The sequence below is a fragment of the Rhinichthys klamathensis genome, unplaced genomic scaffold (assembly GCF_029890125.1).
Source record: "Rhinichthys klamathensis goyatoka isolate OS25496 unplaced genomic scaffold, OSU_Roscu_1.1 h1tg000092l_1, whole genome shotgun sequence".
In the NCBI taxonomy this organism is placed as follows: Eukaryota; Metazoa; Chordata; class Actinopteri; order Cypriniformes; family Leuciscidae; genus Rhinichthys; species Rhinichthys klamathensis.
The window spans coordinates 2,764,416-2,782,869 of NW_026606631.1; the positions used below are offsets into that span (position 1 = coordinate 2,764,416).

Consider the following 18,454-nt stretch of genomic DNA (forward strand, 5'->3'; position numbering starts at 1 on the left):
GTCCCTTACTATACTCCAGCGTGTCTCTAGACGACTACAGCCTTTTGTCCCTAACTATACTCCAGCGTGTCTCTAGACGACTACAGCCTTTTGTCCCTAACTATACTCCAGCGTGTCTCTAGACGACTACAGACTTTTGTCTCTTACTATACTCCAGCGTGTCTCCAGACGACTACAGCCTTTTGTCCCTTACTATACTCCAGCGTGTCTCTAGACGACTACAGCCTTTTGTCCCTAACTATACTCCAGCGTGTCTCCAGACGACTACAGCCTTTTGTCTCTTACTATATCCAGCGTGTCTCCAGACGACTACAGCCTTTTGTCCCTTACTATACTCCAGCGTGTCTCTAGACGACTACAGCCTTTTGTCCCTTACTATACTCCAGCGTGTCTCCAGACGACTACAGCCTTTTGTCCCTTACTATATTCCAGTGTGTCTCTAGACGACTACAGCCTTTTGTCCCTTACTATACTCCAGCGTGTCTCCAGACGACTACAGCCTTTTGTCTCTTACTATACTCCAGCGTGTCTCCAGACGACTACAGCCTTTTGTCCCTTACTATACTCCAGCGTGTCTCCAGACGACTACAGCCTTTTGTCTCTTACTATACTCCAGCGTGTCTCTAGAGGACTACAGCCTTTTGTCCCTTACTATACTCCAGCGTGTCTCCAGACGACTACAGCCTTTTGTCCCTAACTATACTCCAGCGTGTCTCCAGACGACTACAGCCTTTTGTCCCTTACTATACTCAAGTGTGTCTCCAGACGACTACAGCCTTTTGTCCCTTACTATACTCCAGCGTGTCTCTAGACGACTACAGACTTTTGTCTCTTACTATACTCCAGCGTGTCTCCAGACGACTACAGCCTTTTGTCCCTTACTATACTCCAGCGTGTCTCCAGACGACTACAGCTGAGCCGATCATTCTAACTTACTTGTTTTTTTTGCTGCGCAGCTTAAATGACAGACAGACTTGAGTAATTGTCCTTTAAGTGTTCTTTATTACGGCCGGGAGTTCTCGAGCAGTTCTCAGAGAATCTCAACCAAAAAGAAGAATACAACAAGCTTTATAGGATAAAGCCAGACACATCAAAACAGAGTCATCATGACTAACTTGTCACGCTATATCATATGATTGGTTAAATTGTTTCAAGCAAGCCCTCCCCCCCTTGTTACTAACATCTGCAAAAATATCATGTATCATCAAAAAATTGTAAGGGGTTAATATTTCAATCAACCATTTCACAATACAGTAAAAAAAAACAGAACATTTAGTCCCTTTCCCAAATTACATTGACCAAGGTTATATTGAGTCAAAAGTTTTTTTAGTAGGTTAGATCATATCGGAAGTTCAACTGATGGCTACATCCAAGAGGAAGTAAGATTTATTTTGGTTTATTGTTAGATCTAGAATGAAAAGTTAGTCACCATCAGACACTAAAACGAGAAGTGTGATAAAAATTATCACAAGATGCTTTATCTAAAAAAACTTTTCACGGTTAGCAATATCATTAATCTTATCTATTAAAAATCTACCACACAGTATAACATAGAATGATAGTAAATAGTAGTAAATGTAATAAGTAAATAATGGTAATAATACAATTAATGGTAATAATAAAATTAATGTTTCTTGAGCATCAAATCAGTATATTAGAGTGATTTCTGAAGGATCATGTGACACTGAAGACTGGAGTAATGATGATGATAAATTCAGCTTTGATCACAGGAAAAGATTACATTTAAAAATATATATATTCAAATAGAAAACAGGTATTTAAAATTGTAATAATATTTCATAACTGTTTCTATGTAAAATAAATGCAGCGTTGGTGAGCATAAAAAAGTGAAAAATCCTAAACTATTGAAAATTAGTGTACACAATTTGAATTGTGATTAATATAACACTATATGGAAGAAATGTTTATGACTTTCAAAAAGAAAATAAAAGACTTTATTTATCCTAAATAGCCTGTCCACATTTAGTCATTTTTTCCCACAGTACATTTTCAGACATTTTCTCTCAATCTTTCTCATGTCTGCAGAACGATGTGAAACTCCTAGTGTCAGATGTTTTTCAGCTTATGACGAGAAATGAAACCATACGCTGTGATGACTTCAAGTGTAATGCTCTAGATTACAGGATATTGCAACGAGACAAAACGGTTACGCGGAATATACCCTCAAAAACCCCACAGTTCAATCTCTCGAGACTCGAGTCCGAAACATGAAGAAAGCCACCTGATATGAAGTTTCATAATCATTCATGCAGATGGTGTGCGAGTTCGTAAAAGTGACAGTTCAACCAAAAATTAAAATTCTTTCATTATTCACTCACGTCATTGCACCCGTATGACTTACATGAAACACGAAAAGAATTTAGCAAAATGTCCAAGCTGCTCTTTTTCCATATAATGTCTCTTGCATTGACAATACAAGATCTTGACCAAAAAATTATGCACCTCTTTATGGAAATAACATCACAACATTTATTTCCATCAAGAGCTGCATCAATGTTTGGTCAAGATCTTGTATTGACTATGCAAGAGTCCAGCACTCTGTAAACATATAACATGTTAGAAACATAATAATAACTGCAATAATGATCCAATCATAAACTCTAAAGCATTTGCCTATTATCCAAACGGCTATTTTTCCAAGTCTTCTGAAGCCATATGTTTATTTCACCTACAATTGTTATGTCCGCATTAATACACTAGATGGCAGCACTTCATCTTCAATAATTCTCTCTAACTGTATATCTTTATACTACTGTCAAAGAAGTTCCATACACTAATCCTCATGCCTATTTTTTAGCATATTTATAACTGTTTACACCCTGGTTCTTCTGTTTGATGATTCAAATTCACAGTTTACCAGCCCCTTTGGAAGCGAAATGAAACGCATTAAGTCTTTTCTGTGTCTTGAAAGGAGATGTTGGACTATATTGGGAAGTATGCAGACATGAGTGGAATGTTCTAGAGGAGTGAGAGCAACACAGCGGCTGTTATCGTCTTTACTCAGCCTCCCACAGATGTTATCATCTTAAACCTGTGTGAAAACGAATATCGCATTCTTCAGCCATTTATCCAAACATAAATCGAGTTACATAAGTTCGTAAACTTTCTCTTGGCGCCAAAGAGTTTACGGCGTCTGAGGTTTCATTGACTTAAACAAGGTTTGGATCAATTCATCACAGTGTTAACTGTGCCTCAAATCTTGTTACATTAATTGGGTTAGTGAGCCAACAAATAATATTCAGTGTAGGCTGTTATTCTGACGCATACACAACAGAGACTCTGTGGTTCATCTGGTGCTGATTGATTTGACTCTGCATGTGTGCCTACAGGCAGAACGTCCCGCCAGGAGGACTGGCACATTTCAGCAAACACTTACGTCACTCTGGTCACATGGTGCACGTTATAGGTCTGAGCAATGCAGCCTCACACTGTTTGCAACAGGGGATTGTAAAATGACACAAAAGCCTACTTGTCCCTTTTGTGATGTATGTAGTTTACACAAGCCAAGTCAAGTCCCCTGCATTTATATAGCGCTTTTAACAATATACATTGTATCAAAGCAGCTTTACAGTTATAATGGGAAATTACAGGAACCGAGATTGTTTTGGCTTTACAGCAGCTCTAGAATAAAGTTATTATCCTAAAGTTAGTTTTGATTGATTGATTCACTTCCGTTGCAAAGATCATTAGTTATTAACTTAGGGGGCGCTAACGCGACACCATTCTAACAGAAAACACTCAACGCGCTCCGGCCCACTCATCCGCACAAAGCAAGCCTTGAAAAATGTTTAAAAAAAAGGTTATCGATGCGCAAACCTCAAAAACACAACCCCCCGAAAACGCAGACGGCGTGCACATGTGTATTACGTGTTTAGTCTATAGGTATGCGTGTTTGAATATATATGTGCGCAGGCGTGTAGTCCTTCTTTACAAACCAACCCTCAACAAACTACTGGTCTGGCCTTAAAAATGTATAATAAAGAATTATTTATCGCTTCCGCGTTGCCACGTGAACCGGAATTATCCCGACAACGTTTTATCTGTACAGAGGTAAAGGGAAGGAGGCCTTCACAGGGGAGAGACTAGTTGACACTTCAGGACTGCATTGTCGTCGTGTCCAGGCGCAGGTCCTTCATCAGGTCTGGATACGGCCTGGATCCGGCGGACTGCGGTAAACAGAGACTAATATTAGCATAGACGCCATCCTTCTTATGATGTAACAAGTACATCAAGATTTATGGGAAGTGTACCCGGTTCCAGCTGACCTAACCTATAGAATATAACCTAACCTGACCTAACATTGAATTATAGAAATGTATAATGTGTTATGTGTATGCTAGGTCAAAGAGATGTGTTTTTAGTCTAGATTTAAACTGAACCGGGCTAATATGGTCATACTTCCTGGTTCTGGTAAGAACTCTAGATGCTGCATTGTGGACCAGCTGTAGTTTGTTTAAGCGTGCAGGGCAACCACCCATAATAGCATTACAATAATCTAGCCTTGATGTCATGAACGCATGAACTAACTGTTCTGCATTTGTCATTGAGAGCATATGACGTAATTTAGATATATTTGGAATAATACTGTTTTACAGATGCTAGAAAACTGGCTTTCAAATGAAAGATTGGTATCAAAGAGCACACCCAGGTTCCTAACTGACGACGAAGACTTGACCAGAGCAGCCATCAAGTGTAAGACAGTATTCTAGATTATTACGTGAGGACGTTTTTTTTGTCCAATAATTAGAATGTCTGTTTTTTCAGAATCAAGTACTAGGAAATTAATAGTCATCCAGTTTTTTATATCAGCTATGCATTCCGTTAATTTTGTGAATTGGTGCGTTTCGTCAGGGTGTGAAGAAATATAGAGCTGAGTATCATCAGCATAACAGTGAAAACTAATGCCATGCTTCCTAATGATATCTCCTAATGGTAGCATGTACAGAGTGAACAGCAACGGTCCTAGTACTGAGCCTTGTGGTACTCCATACTGAACTTGTGATCGATAAGACACCTCTTCATTTATTGCTACAAACTGATAACGGTCAGATAAGTATGATTTAAACCATGCTAATGCAATTCCTCTAATGCCAACATAATTTACGAGTCTATTTAAAAGAATGTTTTGGTCAATAGTATAAAATGCAGCACTAAGATCGAGTAACACTAATAGAGAGATACAACTACAATCGGATGATAAGAGCAAATCATTTGTGACTCTGAGAGCAGTCTCAGTACTATGGTACGGTCTAAATCCGGACTGGAAATCCTCGCAGATACCATTTCTTTCTAAAAAGGAACATAGTTGTGAGGATACTGCCTGTTCTAGTATCTTTGACAGAAAAGGTACATTCGAGATCGGCCTGTAATTGACTAATTCTGTAGGATCAAGTTGTGGTTTTTTAATAAGAGGTTTAAATAATAGCCAGCTTAAAAGTTTTCTGTACGTATCCTATATAATGACAAAGATGAATTAATGATATTAAGAAGATGATCTATGACCTCTGGAAGCATCTCTTTCAATAGCTTAGCTTACGCACACACACACACACACACACACACACACACACACACACACACACACACACACACACACACACACACACACGTAATATATATACACTGCCATTCAAAAGTTTGGGATCGGTAAGGTTTTTAATGTTTTCAAAATAAGTCTCTTCTGCTCACCAAAGATGCATTTATTTACTTAGAAATAAGGGAAAAAAACAAAGCTGTTTTCCCAGCATTTTTAAAAAAATATTATTACAATTTAAAATAACTGTTTTCTGTTTGAATATATTTTAAAATATGATTTATTCATGTGATGGCAAAGCTGAATTTTCAGCATCATTACTCCAGTCTTCATTGTCGCATGATCCAAATCATTTTAATATGATGATTTGCTGCTCAAGAAACATTTCTATTATCGATGTTGAAAACAGTTGTGTAAAAAAATATTCAGGATTACAAAAGATTATATTTCAAATAAATGTATTCATTCACTTTGTATTCATCAAGGATTACTGAAAAAATTAGCAAAACTGTTTTTAACTGATAATAATCAGAAATGTTTATTGAGCAGCAAATCATATTAGAATGATTTCTGAAGGATCATGTGACACTGAAGACTGGAGTAATGATGCTGAAAATAATTTTTGCATCACAATAATAAATTACATTTTAAAATATAATCAAATAAAAAAACAGTTATCAAATAAATAAATAAGAGACCTCTTTTAAAAACAAAACAAAAACGTACCGGTCCCAAACTTTTGAACAGCAGCATAATGTGTGTATGTATATATATATATATATATATATATATATATATATATATATATATATATATATATATATATATATATATATATATATATATATATATATATACACTAGGGCTGTCAATCGATTAAACATTTTAGTTTAATGAATTGAATGTGCCGATTAATCGCAAATCATGAAAAACTAAAGATAATTTAAAGTCATTATTGTGTTAAATGAGAAAAGCATCAAATAGACGTAGCTTTAGAATCAACATTTGATTCAACATAGAATTTATTACAAATAAACTTTTAGGCTTCAACGGCTTTTTTTTTCAGAAGCTGCATCTTAATTGGTATTTAGATATATTTACATACCAAAACAATTTGGGTACCAAACATTCTTCAAAATATCATCTTATATGTTCCGCAAAAGAAAGAAAGCCACACAGATTTGAAACGACATGAGTAAATGTAAATAAACAGAATTTAAATTTTTGGGCAAACTATCCCCATAATATGAAATATTTTTTTTATGATGATACTTTAATAAGAAACTGAAACTGCCAGTAGGTGGCAAATAATAAACTTTTATTCGTTTTAAACTTTTAAACTTAAACTTTGATTTGTAAACACAAATGTATGAAATAATGAAAATATAGAAATGTAAACAAATTGTAGTAAAAATTAAATTGGCATGATTACTAACCATCTTTAAAGTTTCAGGTTAATAAATAATTATTTCAGTATTTAAGTCTTGATCTGTAAGCTCTTTGAGCAAGATTCTTTTTCGTGTTTGTTAACTAAAGATTTTTGAGTGCTGTTGGCTGTTTTTATTGTATGATGGAAGTTTTGACTGTATTCTCCTCTGAGATTTTTCTTGGTCTTCCATCTTGTTCTAGAATCTGACATTTTCCTCATACCGCAATGATGGATGGTGCATGAGGGAGACTTGCACTGGAGTTTTGTAACAGTCTGCTAGGCAAAGTTTCCCAAATCCGTCTCTAAAATGATATTAGGCATAAGTTCTGCCAAAACAGCCGTTACCGAGACATAGTAAATAGACTTTTATTTAGAAGTTTTAAATTACATATTTTAGTCCAGATTAATGATTTCTAACTAAACTAGCTTGTATGCATCATAACTTATTATATTAGAGAAAAAGAGAACAGCTTCCAAAGCTTTATACACTGTAAAAGAAACACACTGTTAAATTTATTGTAAAAAACTGTCAGCAAATTTACCGTCAAAAATACGGTAGCAACATTTGAGGTTTTACAGACTTAAACTTTAATTTAGAGTAAAAAAAACTTAATGCATTGTCTGATATAATGTTAATTTACCGATGTATTGAAGTGCTATTATCTATTTTGTACCTTTGTTAAACTCTGACAACCACCAATCACAGTGGTGACGAGAGTCACATGATGAATCAAAGCTTATAACAAGCAGATATTCCACAAGCTGAGATAGTTAATACTTATATATAGAAGCTGCACAGTGTCATTCAAACAAACACTAAACACCATCATGGTACCACACATGGAATTTTAAAAATGCAATAAACATTAATTTAACAGCATTAAATGTAACATTAAACCCTTATGTAGGCCTACATAACTGATTAGAAAAAAAAACTAAGAAAAACTATGAAGAAACAGTTATTTCAACAAAAATACATCAAATGTGAAGCTTCACGCAGGGAATTGTGGGAATGTCAATTTATGTTTTTTCACTGTAAATTATACAATGACTTGTTCTTTTTCACTTCCAAAAACTGTTTTACTGTAAAATTGCATTAAATGCACGGTTAGATCAATCACAATTATTCACCGTATATAGTACGGAAACTTTCTGTTAACAGTATTTCACCGTAGCATTTTTACAGTATTTTACCGTTTTACACAATCATTTTTTTTTTACAGTGTAAGTTTCAGCCTCTTCTGAAACTGGAAGGGTGGTGTGTGTGTGTGTCCACAGTAAACAGCAGTCTGTCCCAGGACTGTACGGCTGGCTTGTCCTGCACTGATGATTCTCGCTGAGGATTGCAAAACTCTTTCTGCAGTCGCAGGGATCGATCCCTCAGGACTCTGCCAGCTTGCTGTAATTATAATGATGGTCCTGCCAACCAAGCTCTCTGCAAGAGACTTACCTTCACAGAGAGAAACACATTCATCATATTCTGTATCATACTGCAGGGTCGCGCAAGACTGAGAATGTAAGAAGGAACTGGCTACTTTTCAAAGTGTGCATTTGAATAGATTTCACCACACCCCACGGGATGATGAGTGCATGGGAATTTGAATTAGAAGGACAGGACAATTCAAAGAAATTAAACATAACCACACATGGGATGGATTTCATGAGTCCAGCACAACAAATAGGAAAGAAAACATCACTGCTTCAATGTTTTATTTAATTGAGGATGTTAGTCCATTTGTAAGCCAATTAGTGTGACTATATTTAAGGGGATAGTTCAGCCAAAAATGAAAATGCTGTCATCATTTTCTCACCCTCAAGTTGTTCCAAACCTGAACACAAAAGAAGATATTTTGAAGAATGTCGGTAACCAGATAGTTGATGGACCCCATTGACTTCCATAAATTAAGTCAATGGGGCCCATATTTGGTTACCCAGATTCTTCAAAATATCTTCTTTTGTGTTCAGAAAAAATAAATTCACAGGTTTGGAACAACTTGAGGGTGAGTAAATGATGACAGAATTTTCATTTTTGGGTAAATATATAAAAGAAATACTTTTTTTTCTAAGTGTAAGACCCTTATGTGTGCGCTGTAAAACGATATGACAACACGTGTTTTTACATTGCTTTAACTCATCAAAATAAGTTAAGTTATAAGATTCAACTCATTTTTTAAGTTTAATGTAATTTAAGTTTAAATAAATTGGGCAGCAACGTTTTTCTACAAACTTAATGTGTTATGGAGATTTGTTCTTTAATTATTATTATATATATTTTTTTTAATAAACAGTTTTTGGCTATAGCCAAGAAAAAAACATTTGAAAGAGAGAAACCATATCTGTCCATTAGAGGACAATTTCTAGATCTAGATGAATTAGTTTTATTGTATTATAGGGCTTGATTTAGCTCACTTAATCTTTTCCCCTGGACACATGGAACATGCAGTCTTCTTGCTTTCAGAACTATACTGCTCTCACTTTTGGTCTGGTTCTAGGCTATTTTTAGTCTGGCACTAAGCGGAACCAGTGTTGCTTTATTGGTCTCATGGTTGAGATCCTAAAGTATATCATTATGGTTATTTTTAGCTCTTCTCGTCCTGATAGCTATGCCTTGGGAAACAGCGAAAACGTTATTTAGGATCCTTTGAGCTTTCACTGTTTGGAACCAGACAAATGAATGGAAGTTGGTGGTATTACTCCAACATGTTTCTTTCTCTCTCTCGCTCTACCCACACACACACATTTGGCAGCATATTTAAACTTAATTTTAAACATTCGTCTGGCTGGAAACGCTCGCCTTTGTTTGCCAGTTTCCCGAATGCAATCAAACACCCCCCATCCATGCCGCGGTTTCGCCGAAAGAACGTAACTCAGACTAAACCTAACGTTTATTGCCATAAATAACTTCACAGGCACACAATGAAAGTGTTGTTAATCTCCTTCTCATCCCCCTGTCTGATTTTAAGCCAGTCCTACTGAGACAAACGGACATTAGAGGCGGTCTCGTACTCAGGACTCCCCTCTCTTTGTGTTTCAGCAGCTTACTGTAACATACTCCGTTAGCAGTCTGATTATTTTACAGTTCTGGATTTAATCGTCAAACTTTTATCATCCAAAATGAGGTTTAAACGGAACGGTTCGTACACCTTAAATAGGTAAGCACTTTAAATATCGACCTGGCATAATCATTCTTTCATTGACTATGTTGTTTTTTCGCGGAATTTTGAATTCGCATCATTTGTGTTTTTTAATTCACGACAACCGTTTCGTGTTCGAATTTAATTGTTAGGCTACGTTCGATTCCGCTAAAGCCACATGTTACATGATTGAGCGTTTCCGTAAGGTCACGCAGCGTTTGATTAGTCCGCGTTCCCACTGAACGAGACTCTTTTAAAAACGTTTAAATTGATGTCATAACGAACACCTTTGTTTTATTATGTTTAGCAAGTAACGCATGCTAGCAGAAACATGCGAACTGGTTTTGCAGCTTTGTTTTAGTTTACGAAGTTGTTAAACGTTTACGTTTTCTTCTAACGAGCAACAAAACTCAGGGGTTTAATTTCTGTGAAATAAACCAGTAAACCTGTACATCTTGCTTTTAGAAGGGAGGGGTGTTTCTTTTTTCCCCATTTCCTTTGAGAGAACCGAAACGAATGCATATAGCATCATTCGTTCCTATTGCCTCCCCTCAACTGTTATTCATTGGATTCAGTGAGTCCAGCATTTAAGGCTCTGAGTGACCAGTCCATTCACAGTCAGATCAGATCATTAGGACACAAGACACATGCACTTTCTCTGCTTATTCGGATTTCTCCCTGGTGTTCCCAAAAAATGTTAATTCTTCCTGGCTAGGTCTGGAAGAAAACAGTTGTATTCTCTGCAGCTTTTCCCTTACAAAGGGAAGGTTCTTATCACAGCTTGGGCGCTGTAGTTTCCAGAGCTTCTGCTCCGTAATCACTTTGTGCTGCTAGGAATAACGTCATCGAGTCCTGGAGAAGATCACTGTGGTCACGGCTTTATGCAGAGAGAGCTAAGATTTAAAACTGAGGCTTGAGGTAGCTCTCCTCTCAGTGGTTTTAGATTGACACAATGGGTGACGTAATCTTTTTCTGTGGTTAGGTAATTGATCATCTGTAGGCATATTTACATACAGAAACAATAAAGAGACCGCTTGCAATGAGCTTTTTTAATTTGTGTTGCATATAATGTGCTATTTGCTACAAAAATATCATTCTCTGTATAACATTATAAGGTGATGGTGATTTTCTCTTATTTTCTATCATTAGTATTTTTAAGAAAGCCACATCCTATTATGTAGGTGATGTGTATGTTTGTTTATTATTAAACTGACATGTATCATAAATGGGATAGATTATCCCAAAGATAATTCTCCTTTTTCTAGTCACCCTCTTGTTTTTTCAAACCTGTATGCTGTTATTTTCTCAGTGGAACACAAAAAGACGGTTTCATTTTTGTTTTCCCCATGCAATTACAGTTTACTGACAAAAAATTATGTTTGGATTTAAATAGGCAAATGCTTAAGAGTCTATGATTGGATCATTATTGCCGTGATTGTGTTTCTAGCTTGTTATATGTTTGGCAACAGTTCTTCTAATCCTAACTGATGGAGTGTGTAGCTTTTCATATCTTAAACAACCATGTGAGAAGACACATCATGGCCATATTCCAGGATGACAATGTCAAAATTCCTCAAGCTCAAATTGAGAAAGAATGGTTGGGAGGAGCATGAAGACACATTTTCACACATGAATTGCCACCTCTGAGTCCAGACTGTAAATTCATTTAAAGTCTTTGGGATGTGCTGGAGGAGACTTAGAGTGCTGGACTCTTGCATTGACAATACAAGATCTTCTTAACCAAAAAATGATGCACCTCTTGATGGAAATAACATCACAACATTTATTTCTATCAGGAGCTGCATCAATTTTTGGTCAAGATCTTGTATTTACAAAATGCTGTCAAGTCCTTACTCTGTAAAGTCCAAGAATGAGATTTGTTCTTGTCTGTCGAGCAATTACGGTTGAGCCGCCGTTGACCGTATTTACTGACTTCAAAGCTGGTGTGGACACATTGACGCACTGGTCATTGACGGAAGGGATAACTATCAATGTCAGCAATGTACATATCGGTCTGTTTGCCAGAGGACTTGGAATAAAGTGAATGAGTCACATGGACCTCTTTAGTGGTGCTTTTATTGTGATATTTGGAGCTTGACATACATGGTTGCCGTTAACTATGTCGTATGATAAAGAGCTACATAAAGATTATTCAGAATTTCTCCTTTTCTTTTACATGGAGAAAAAAATGGTTTGGAATGTGTAGGTAAATGTCAACATAATTTTTTTTGGGGGGGGGGGGGAATAGTTCTTTTGATAGGTGATATGACCAAAATCTTGAATCACGATGTGACGCATTTTTTTTCACGATAACGCTATATCACAATATAGTTATTTTTGCTTTAAATAAAATTTTTGTGATATAAAATTCTCATCACCAATTTCAAAATCACAAAAAAAAACTCATGCTCACTACAGACAAGTAAATAGTGATAAAATAGGAACAAAGGATATGACAAAAAAACTACAATAGAACAAAGCAGGTTTATTTGACTGCTATCACTTTAAGAGCGAATGCACTGATCTAATATACTGATAAACGTGTGCTTTCTCAATTACGTTCATTTTAGACATAAACGACTGTTTATGAGGTTACTTGAAAAGATGGGCATTTTGACATATACATTTGTGATTTGATTGTTCAAGCCCAGTAAGGGACTAAAAAGAACTCCAGTTAACTCTAAGCTCTGTAAACAGAAAAACAAAATCAGACAGCACATATTAGCCAATCAGGATGCGTCTCTGTCAACCTCAACCAATGGCGTGAGTTCGGGAATAGTTGTTTCACTAATTGTTCACTAATTGTTTGTTTGAACAATGAGAGACGGGTAATGTTTGGGATTCAGCTTCGATAGATTTTTATTTATTTTTTGCTAGAGAAGCAGAAATTTCTTTGATTTTATTTTTTATGTAAGAGAAAGTCATTCTATTTCTTTTCCCCTGTAACTCTTTATGCCCTAAAAGTATTTATATTTGTTACTAGCTTTGCTTCCAGAGTCATTCCCCCAAACTGGTCTCTTATCTTGATGTACTTACCCATGCAGAGTGTATTTTTTATCGTTTTTCATGTTTGAGGATGGAGAAAATTTTCCTGGAAAGAAACAGCACCATTTGCAGGGGCTGTTTGGGCCCTTAAAAAATTCCTGGCTCAGAATATTCCTGCAGTGGGCCGTCATCGGTTTGCAGCAAGTCTATTTGCCAACCCGACGCTCCCGCCTCAAAGTCAGAGCCAACGGGAGAGTGAGACGGGGAGGAAAGGGAGAGAGACAGCGACAGAATGATAGAGAGAGAGAAGATGGGAGGGGGAAAACTGAGGGTATCAGCCGAGAGGAACACACAAGTGCTGAGCGACTGTATGCGCTGTGCTCGCCTGCTGCGGGCGCTTGTATTTGTTTGCTGACTGAAGTGTTGTTCTGTCTTCACCGCGGCAAGGGAAATCACCACCTAACAAAGCCCCAACTGTGTGCAGTCCAGCAACTGAAAACAGATCGGGAAACAGGAGAGGGAGTCTGAAAGTGTGAGGGAGAAACAGTTTGGGGCTCCACTGCAGATCTGTGAGGATGCTATGCCAAGAGTTCCCGCTCTAACGGATGCCACTCACCTGTAGTACATCTTAAAGCCAGCACAACAAAGGACAGGACAATCTGATTGCCGACTTCACAAGCTGCATGGGGGTTCTAGTGTGTTGTGACTGCTTCTTTTACAGGTACCAGTTTTGGGATATTTTATCACCCTCTTCCGTGTGTTTTTTCCCCCCACTGCCTTGGAGTTGTGGATGTTCTTGAAGCTGTGCCAGGTTAGGCAGAGATCAAGCATGATGTTGTACGATGAGAACCTTCAGCAAGAGAAAGAGCAGAAAGCTGAAGTTCAAAATCAATGCAGCTTGTAGAGTGTGGGGGCTGCGGACCGATGTTGGTTTGGACACTGTGTTCCCAACTTGCTTTTTCCCTACAGCTAAGGACAGACTTTGCCCTTTCCAATGTTAGTTTCGACCTCTACCTCAATTTGGAAAGTTAAGCAAGGGGGCTGTTCGAAAGTTAGTGAATGTTAACAGACCAAAGCATGCTCTTCACATGGAAGGCTTGAGAGATGCTGTTTCCTTTTTTCCCTTTACATGTGGTTGTAGTTTTATTTTACTGCGGTACTGCTATATATAACAAATCTCTGAAGTTCCATGGTTTTCCAAGGATGCCGTCCAAAGCGAAAAGTCCCAGATGTATCTGATTAAAAGGTTGAGGTTTTTTTTTGCTGATCCATCTATTCTTTCTTCTACCCTCTTCATCTTTCCTTCATGTTTCCGTCTCCTTTTAGACTTTTGTGTTGATTCGCAGTTAATGTTTACGCTTGGAAAGCTAGAAATCTGATCTTGATCTGCTTGATCTGGCAGTTTATTTTGTCTTCTGCGGCTGAAATGTTTTTGGCTGTCCTGTGTGTAAGGAGTTCACGTCTTTTTAGTGCAGTATCCAAACACTGTTTGTTTTATTACACCGCCGTCAGGTGGTGTTGTTTAGTCTTTCAGGTTTACGTTGCCAATCGCAACTGTTCTCTGGGATGTTGGTTTTAGACACACCTGCTTTCCGCAAAAACTGTTTAGCCTCTGTATACTGTCTGATGTTTAGATAACAGCTTATATCAAAGTTATTCTCAAGTTGCAATAACTGCACTAATAAGCTGTGTGTAGATGGAAACTGTTATACCGTATGTGACCACGCCAAGACTTGGATGAATGGAAAATGCATCCTTGCAAAGTTAACGCTGTATCAAATACAGTGTTGCTAAACTTGTTTATAGGCGAAGTCCAACTCTCAAACTCTGTAATCGCATCCTGTTTGTGATCGTGTAAACAGATTTGTTGAGTGACGGTAGTTTTCCACTTGGTGCTTCCTCAAAGGTGGTCAAAATGTGGTGTAAGATTTTTCATGGAAGTGATTTGTTATGGAAGTGTAAGAAGTTTCAAAATATTCCAGCGCTGTCTGGTTTTGGAGTATGTTGTTATCTGCTATGCAATCTGACTGGGTCTTCTATTTAATTTTAATGTGCTTTGATTGGACTGTGTCGGCCGCCAGTTCCTTACTGTCTGCATTCTTCTCTAGCTTCGGCCCAATCTCTTATGACGATCATGTCTTGGGAAGCTAAGGTCTATTTTCATGATCTTAGAGGTTTTCTTTTGAATAAAATTAGCATTGTGAGGAATACTTCATTTAGGGTCCCACTTCTATAAAAGTAACTGTTTAATTAGGAAGGTGGAAATTTGGATTGTATTTAAATGAAAAAGAATGTACAATATATTGGTAGGTAGCCATGTTTCTTTTGTCTGGTAGTAGTTTTTTTTTTAAATCTTAAGTCTGATTTTTTTTATGCTGATAAATTCCAGTCAACTGATCTTAATTTCACACTCAATTCTTTTTCTAAGCCAGCTTTCAGAAGAAATAAACTGTACTGTACTAAAGCCATTTTTTTATTTGTCACCTAAAAACACAAAATTCTAGATTATATCTTTAGTCTAAATCCTATAAAAATGGGTAAAACCTTAAAGTCCCCCTGTGGTGAAAAGCAATGTTGTTTATGTCTATGTGGTGTTTTAAATATGCTTTAAGACAAACCATGTACAAATGCATAAGGCAAAAAAAATTGTTGAGTATTTTCTCCTTAAAACTGCATTGAACCAAAGACAGTCTCAAAAACTTGGTTGGAAATCGCCTGGTGTTGAATTTCTGACGTCACAAACTACCTTGTAACTAATCACGTCAACGAGTGATCGTCAACGAGTGGATCTCCAAGCTGGTGTGAGTGAGTGGAGGCGGGGCTCATTTGAACTGCGTTCATAGAACTGCGTAAGTGCGTATACTAAATGAGGCAAGGGTGTAGTTGCATTCAAGCTATTTTAAGGCATAAAGAATTTTTTCTTCAAGGAAAAAACATTTAAATAAGTAATTTTGGTGATCAAAGATGAGTTTTAAGGGATACAGTTATTGACTACAGGGGGACTTTAAAGATTTCTACCTTTAGCCATCATATCAGCTATAAAATAATTACTCAAAAGGTAGGATTAGGAAGTTTTAGCAATAAATTGGCAGTGTATTTATGATCCGATATATTTATCCACCATTTTGTTGTATGTTGTCAGGATTGAATAATGTTGTCATATTGTCTGTAGCCTCCCAATTCCCTACTGTCATGCCCCCTTCCCTCTCTTGTGTGGAAATTATGTAAGCGCCTCCTCCCACTTCGATAGATCGGGTTGCAGCGATGCCACTCTTGCTCTTCCTCAGCATCCCGAGCTGCAGCGTGAGCAACTGATAATGCTTAATCAGCATCAGCACCCAAGGTCACTCCATTCATTCCCACCTCCGCTGGAGACTCTGCACACATCCAGACGTTTGACACCTAATCACATCAGCGAAGAATAAATTAATGCTTAAGTGGTGTAGGGCATAATCTGTTTTGGCGGTACTCTGCAAGCCACATGTCCACCCCTCCCAGTACTCGTTTAATTACCTTATAGATGTTGTTCATTCTTGACAGAAATGACCCTTTCATTACTTTTTTAATTATCTGTGATAAGTTGTGGTGAAATTGAGGGAGGTTAGGTTTCCACAAGTCCACAGAAGTCCTCACCACTCCCTTAGCTTGATAATGTTCACATCTCATAACGGGAGTGATGGTTTTTTTTGCAGTGCTAAGCCTTTCTATATTTAGCAGACAAGAGCTTCTTGTTGGAGGAGAATTACAAGGAGGAACACAGTATTGCTCATCACAGCAGGTTCCTATTACGTAACATCCAGAGGTCGCAGCTGTGACGTCATCCGGTTGGAAATGCCTGGGGGCCTCGCTTGTTCAGGTATGCTTGTACTCTGATGGACCCATTTAGTTGCATATGTGCGTCAAGGTTACATCATGCATACGTTTTAAAGGTTAGTTCTCAACATTTAACCCTATTTACAGGCCTTGACATCAAGGGATTTTTTTATCATCATGGGAGTTACCTATTTGGAGGTGTAAACTGGATGAGTGAAATTCTTTGAAGAGATGTTTACGATGGCGTATATAGAGGATAGATGGTGCCTTCATTCAGGGTTGTTTGGTCCAGTTTTATAAATTACCTTTATTATCTTTGTTTGTTTAAAGTGGCAGTTTTGCACAGAGTGCTTCAGCAATCCTACATTGGACCCTGTGCTTATAACAGATATGGAAAATCCTACCTCTTGTAGAATATAGTTTTGGCTTCAGATGGTGTGCCTATGGACGACTCACTAACCGCCGAATGCCTATTATACACAAATGGTAAGAACTGCTGAAATCACCAGTTCCAGTGTGATTGTATGGTGTCTAGACAGTTTCACAGATTAAATGGCATATAGTTTCACAGATTGGATGGTGTCTACACAGATTCAGTCAAGGTGTGCAGGTTTATATCATTCTGTCAGGAAACTGAGTTCCCAGATCGAATCACAAAAGTTTCTAAAGGTCATCAAATCTTTGAAAGATGTTCAAGAGTTTTGTTTGAGATACCTTTGGGCAAGAAAAGCAATATCCTTGAGCACACCTGTAGATTTCCCATTGTTCTCAAAGTTGTGTCAGATTTCAGATATTCGTTGAACTCTGGTTAGTCACTGAATCCATTTTAAGTTTATGGAGATTATCACTCATTAAAGAGACCAGCTGGATAGATTTGTTTGTGTCCATAGTAGAGTGTTAGACCGCTTTTTATGGTTATCTGCCAAAAGTCTGATGGTCATTATTTCTGTATTTGCTGTTCAGATCTGAGAATGATAAGCATAAGTAACCAGGACAGGTCAGCATAAAAGGTTTTCTTCCTTCCGAAGCATGTAGCCGTGTCCTCTGCACTTCCGTTCTATGTTTTTCACATCTAATGGAAAGCATGTCAGTCTTGAGTTTTAAGAACTGGAACTTCTGAAAATGGTTGGCCAGAACAGCATCGGGTTTGTCATGACTAGGAAAGCTATTTTAATGTTCACCTGGTATCGGCTACACGGATGTGAAGCTCTGAACCACAACATTCTGTTGTTGTGGATTCAGCATCCTCAGGGATGATACCAATGGGCTCCGATGTCTGGCTGGATGAGTTTCTTCGAAACTACCTTCCTCCCAGAGGCACCTAAGCTACTTGGAGGATAACAGTTTCCATGAGCCCCACACCTGAGCTAAGCAGCTGTTTACATTTCCAAAGCCAATAAAAACAAGAGGCAGAGCCTTTCACATGACAATGCTTTGTTTTGAATAGACTCTCAATCCCAGTTATTCTGAGGTTGTTTCATTGAGTATGTCAACTGAGCACTGTGGCAACAAGAGACTTGTTATTAAATTAAATAAAAA

General features: G+C 37.5%; 1 protein-coding gene across 3 annotated transcripts in view; it reads left to right on the forward strand.

Annotated features, from left to right (window-relative positions):
* The window catches only part of mob2a (MOB kinase activator 2a), a 67,404-nt gene that overhangs the window by 25,342 nt on the left and 23,608 nt on the right, over positions 1-18,454 (forward strand). Inside the window, exon 1 of one of the 3 annotated variants that reach the window (XM_056252127.1) lies at positions 9,979-10,135. The exons of 1 other annotated variant lie outside the window; for it this stretch is intronic. In XM_056252127.1, coding sequence (XP_056108102.1) covers positions 10,098-10,135 — 38 coding nt within the window. In that variant the 5' untranslated portion in view covers positions 9,979-10,097. Of the gene's footprint in view, positions 1-9,978; positions 10,136-13,442; positions 13,824-18,454 lie in introns of those variants that run through there. One more of the 3 variants, XM_056252128.1, reaches the window with a different exon arrangement.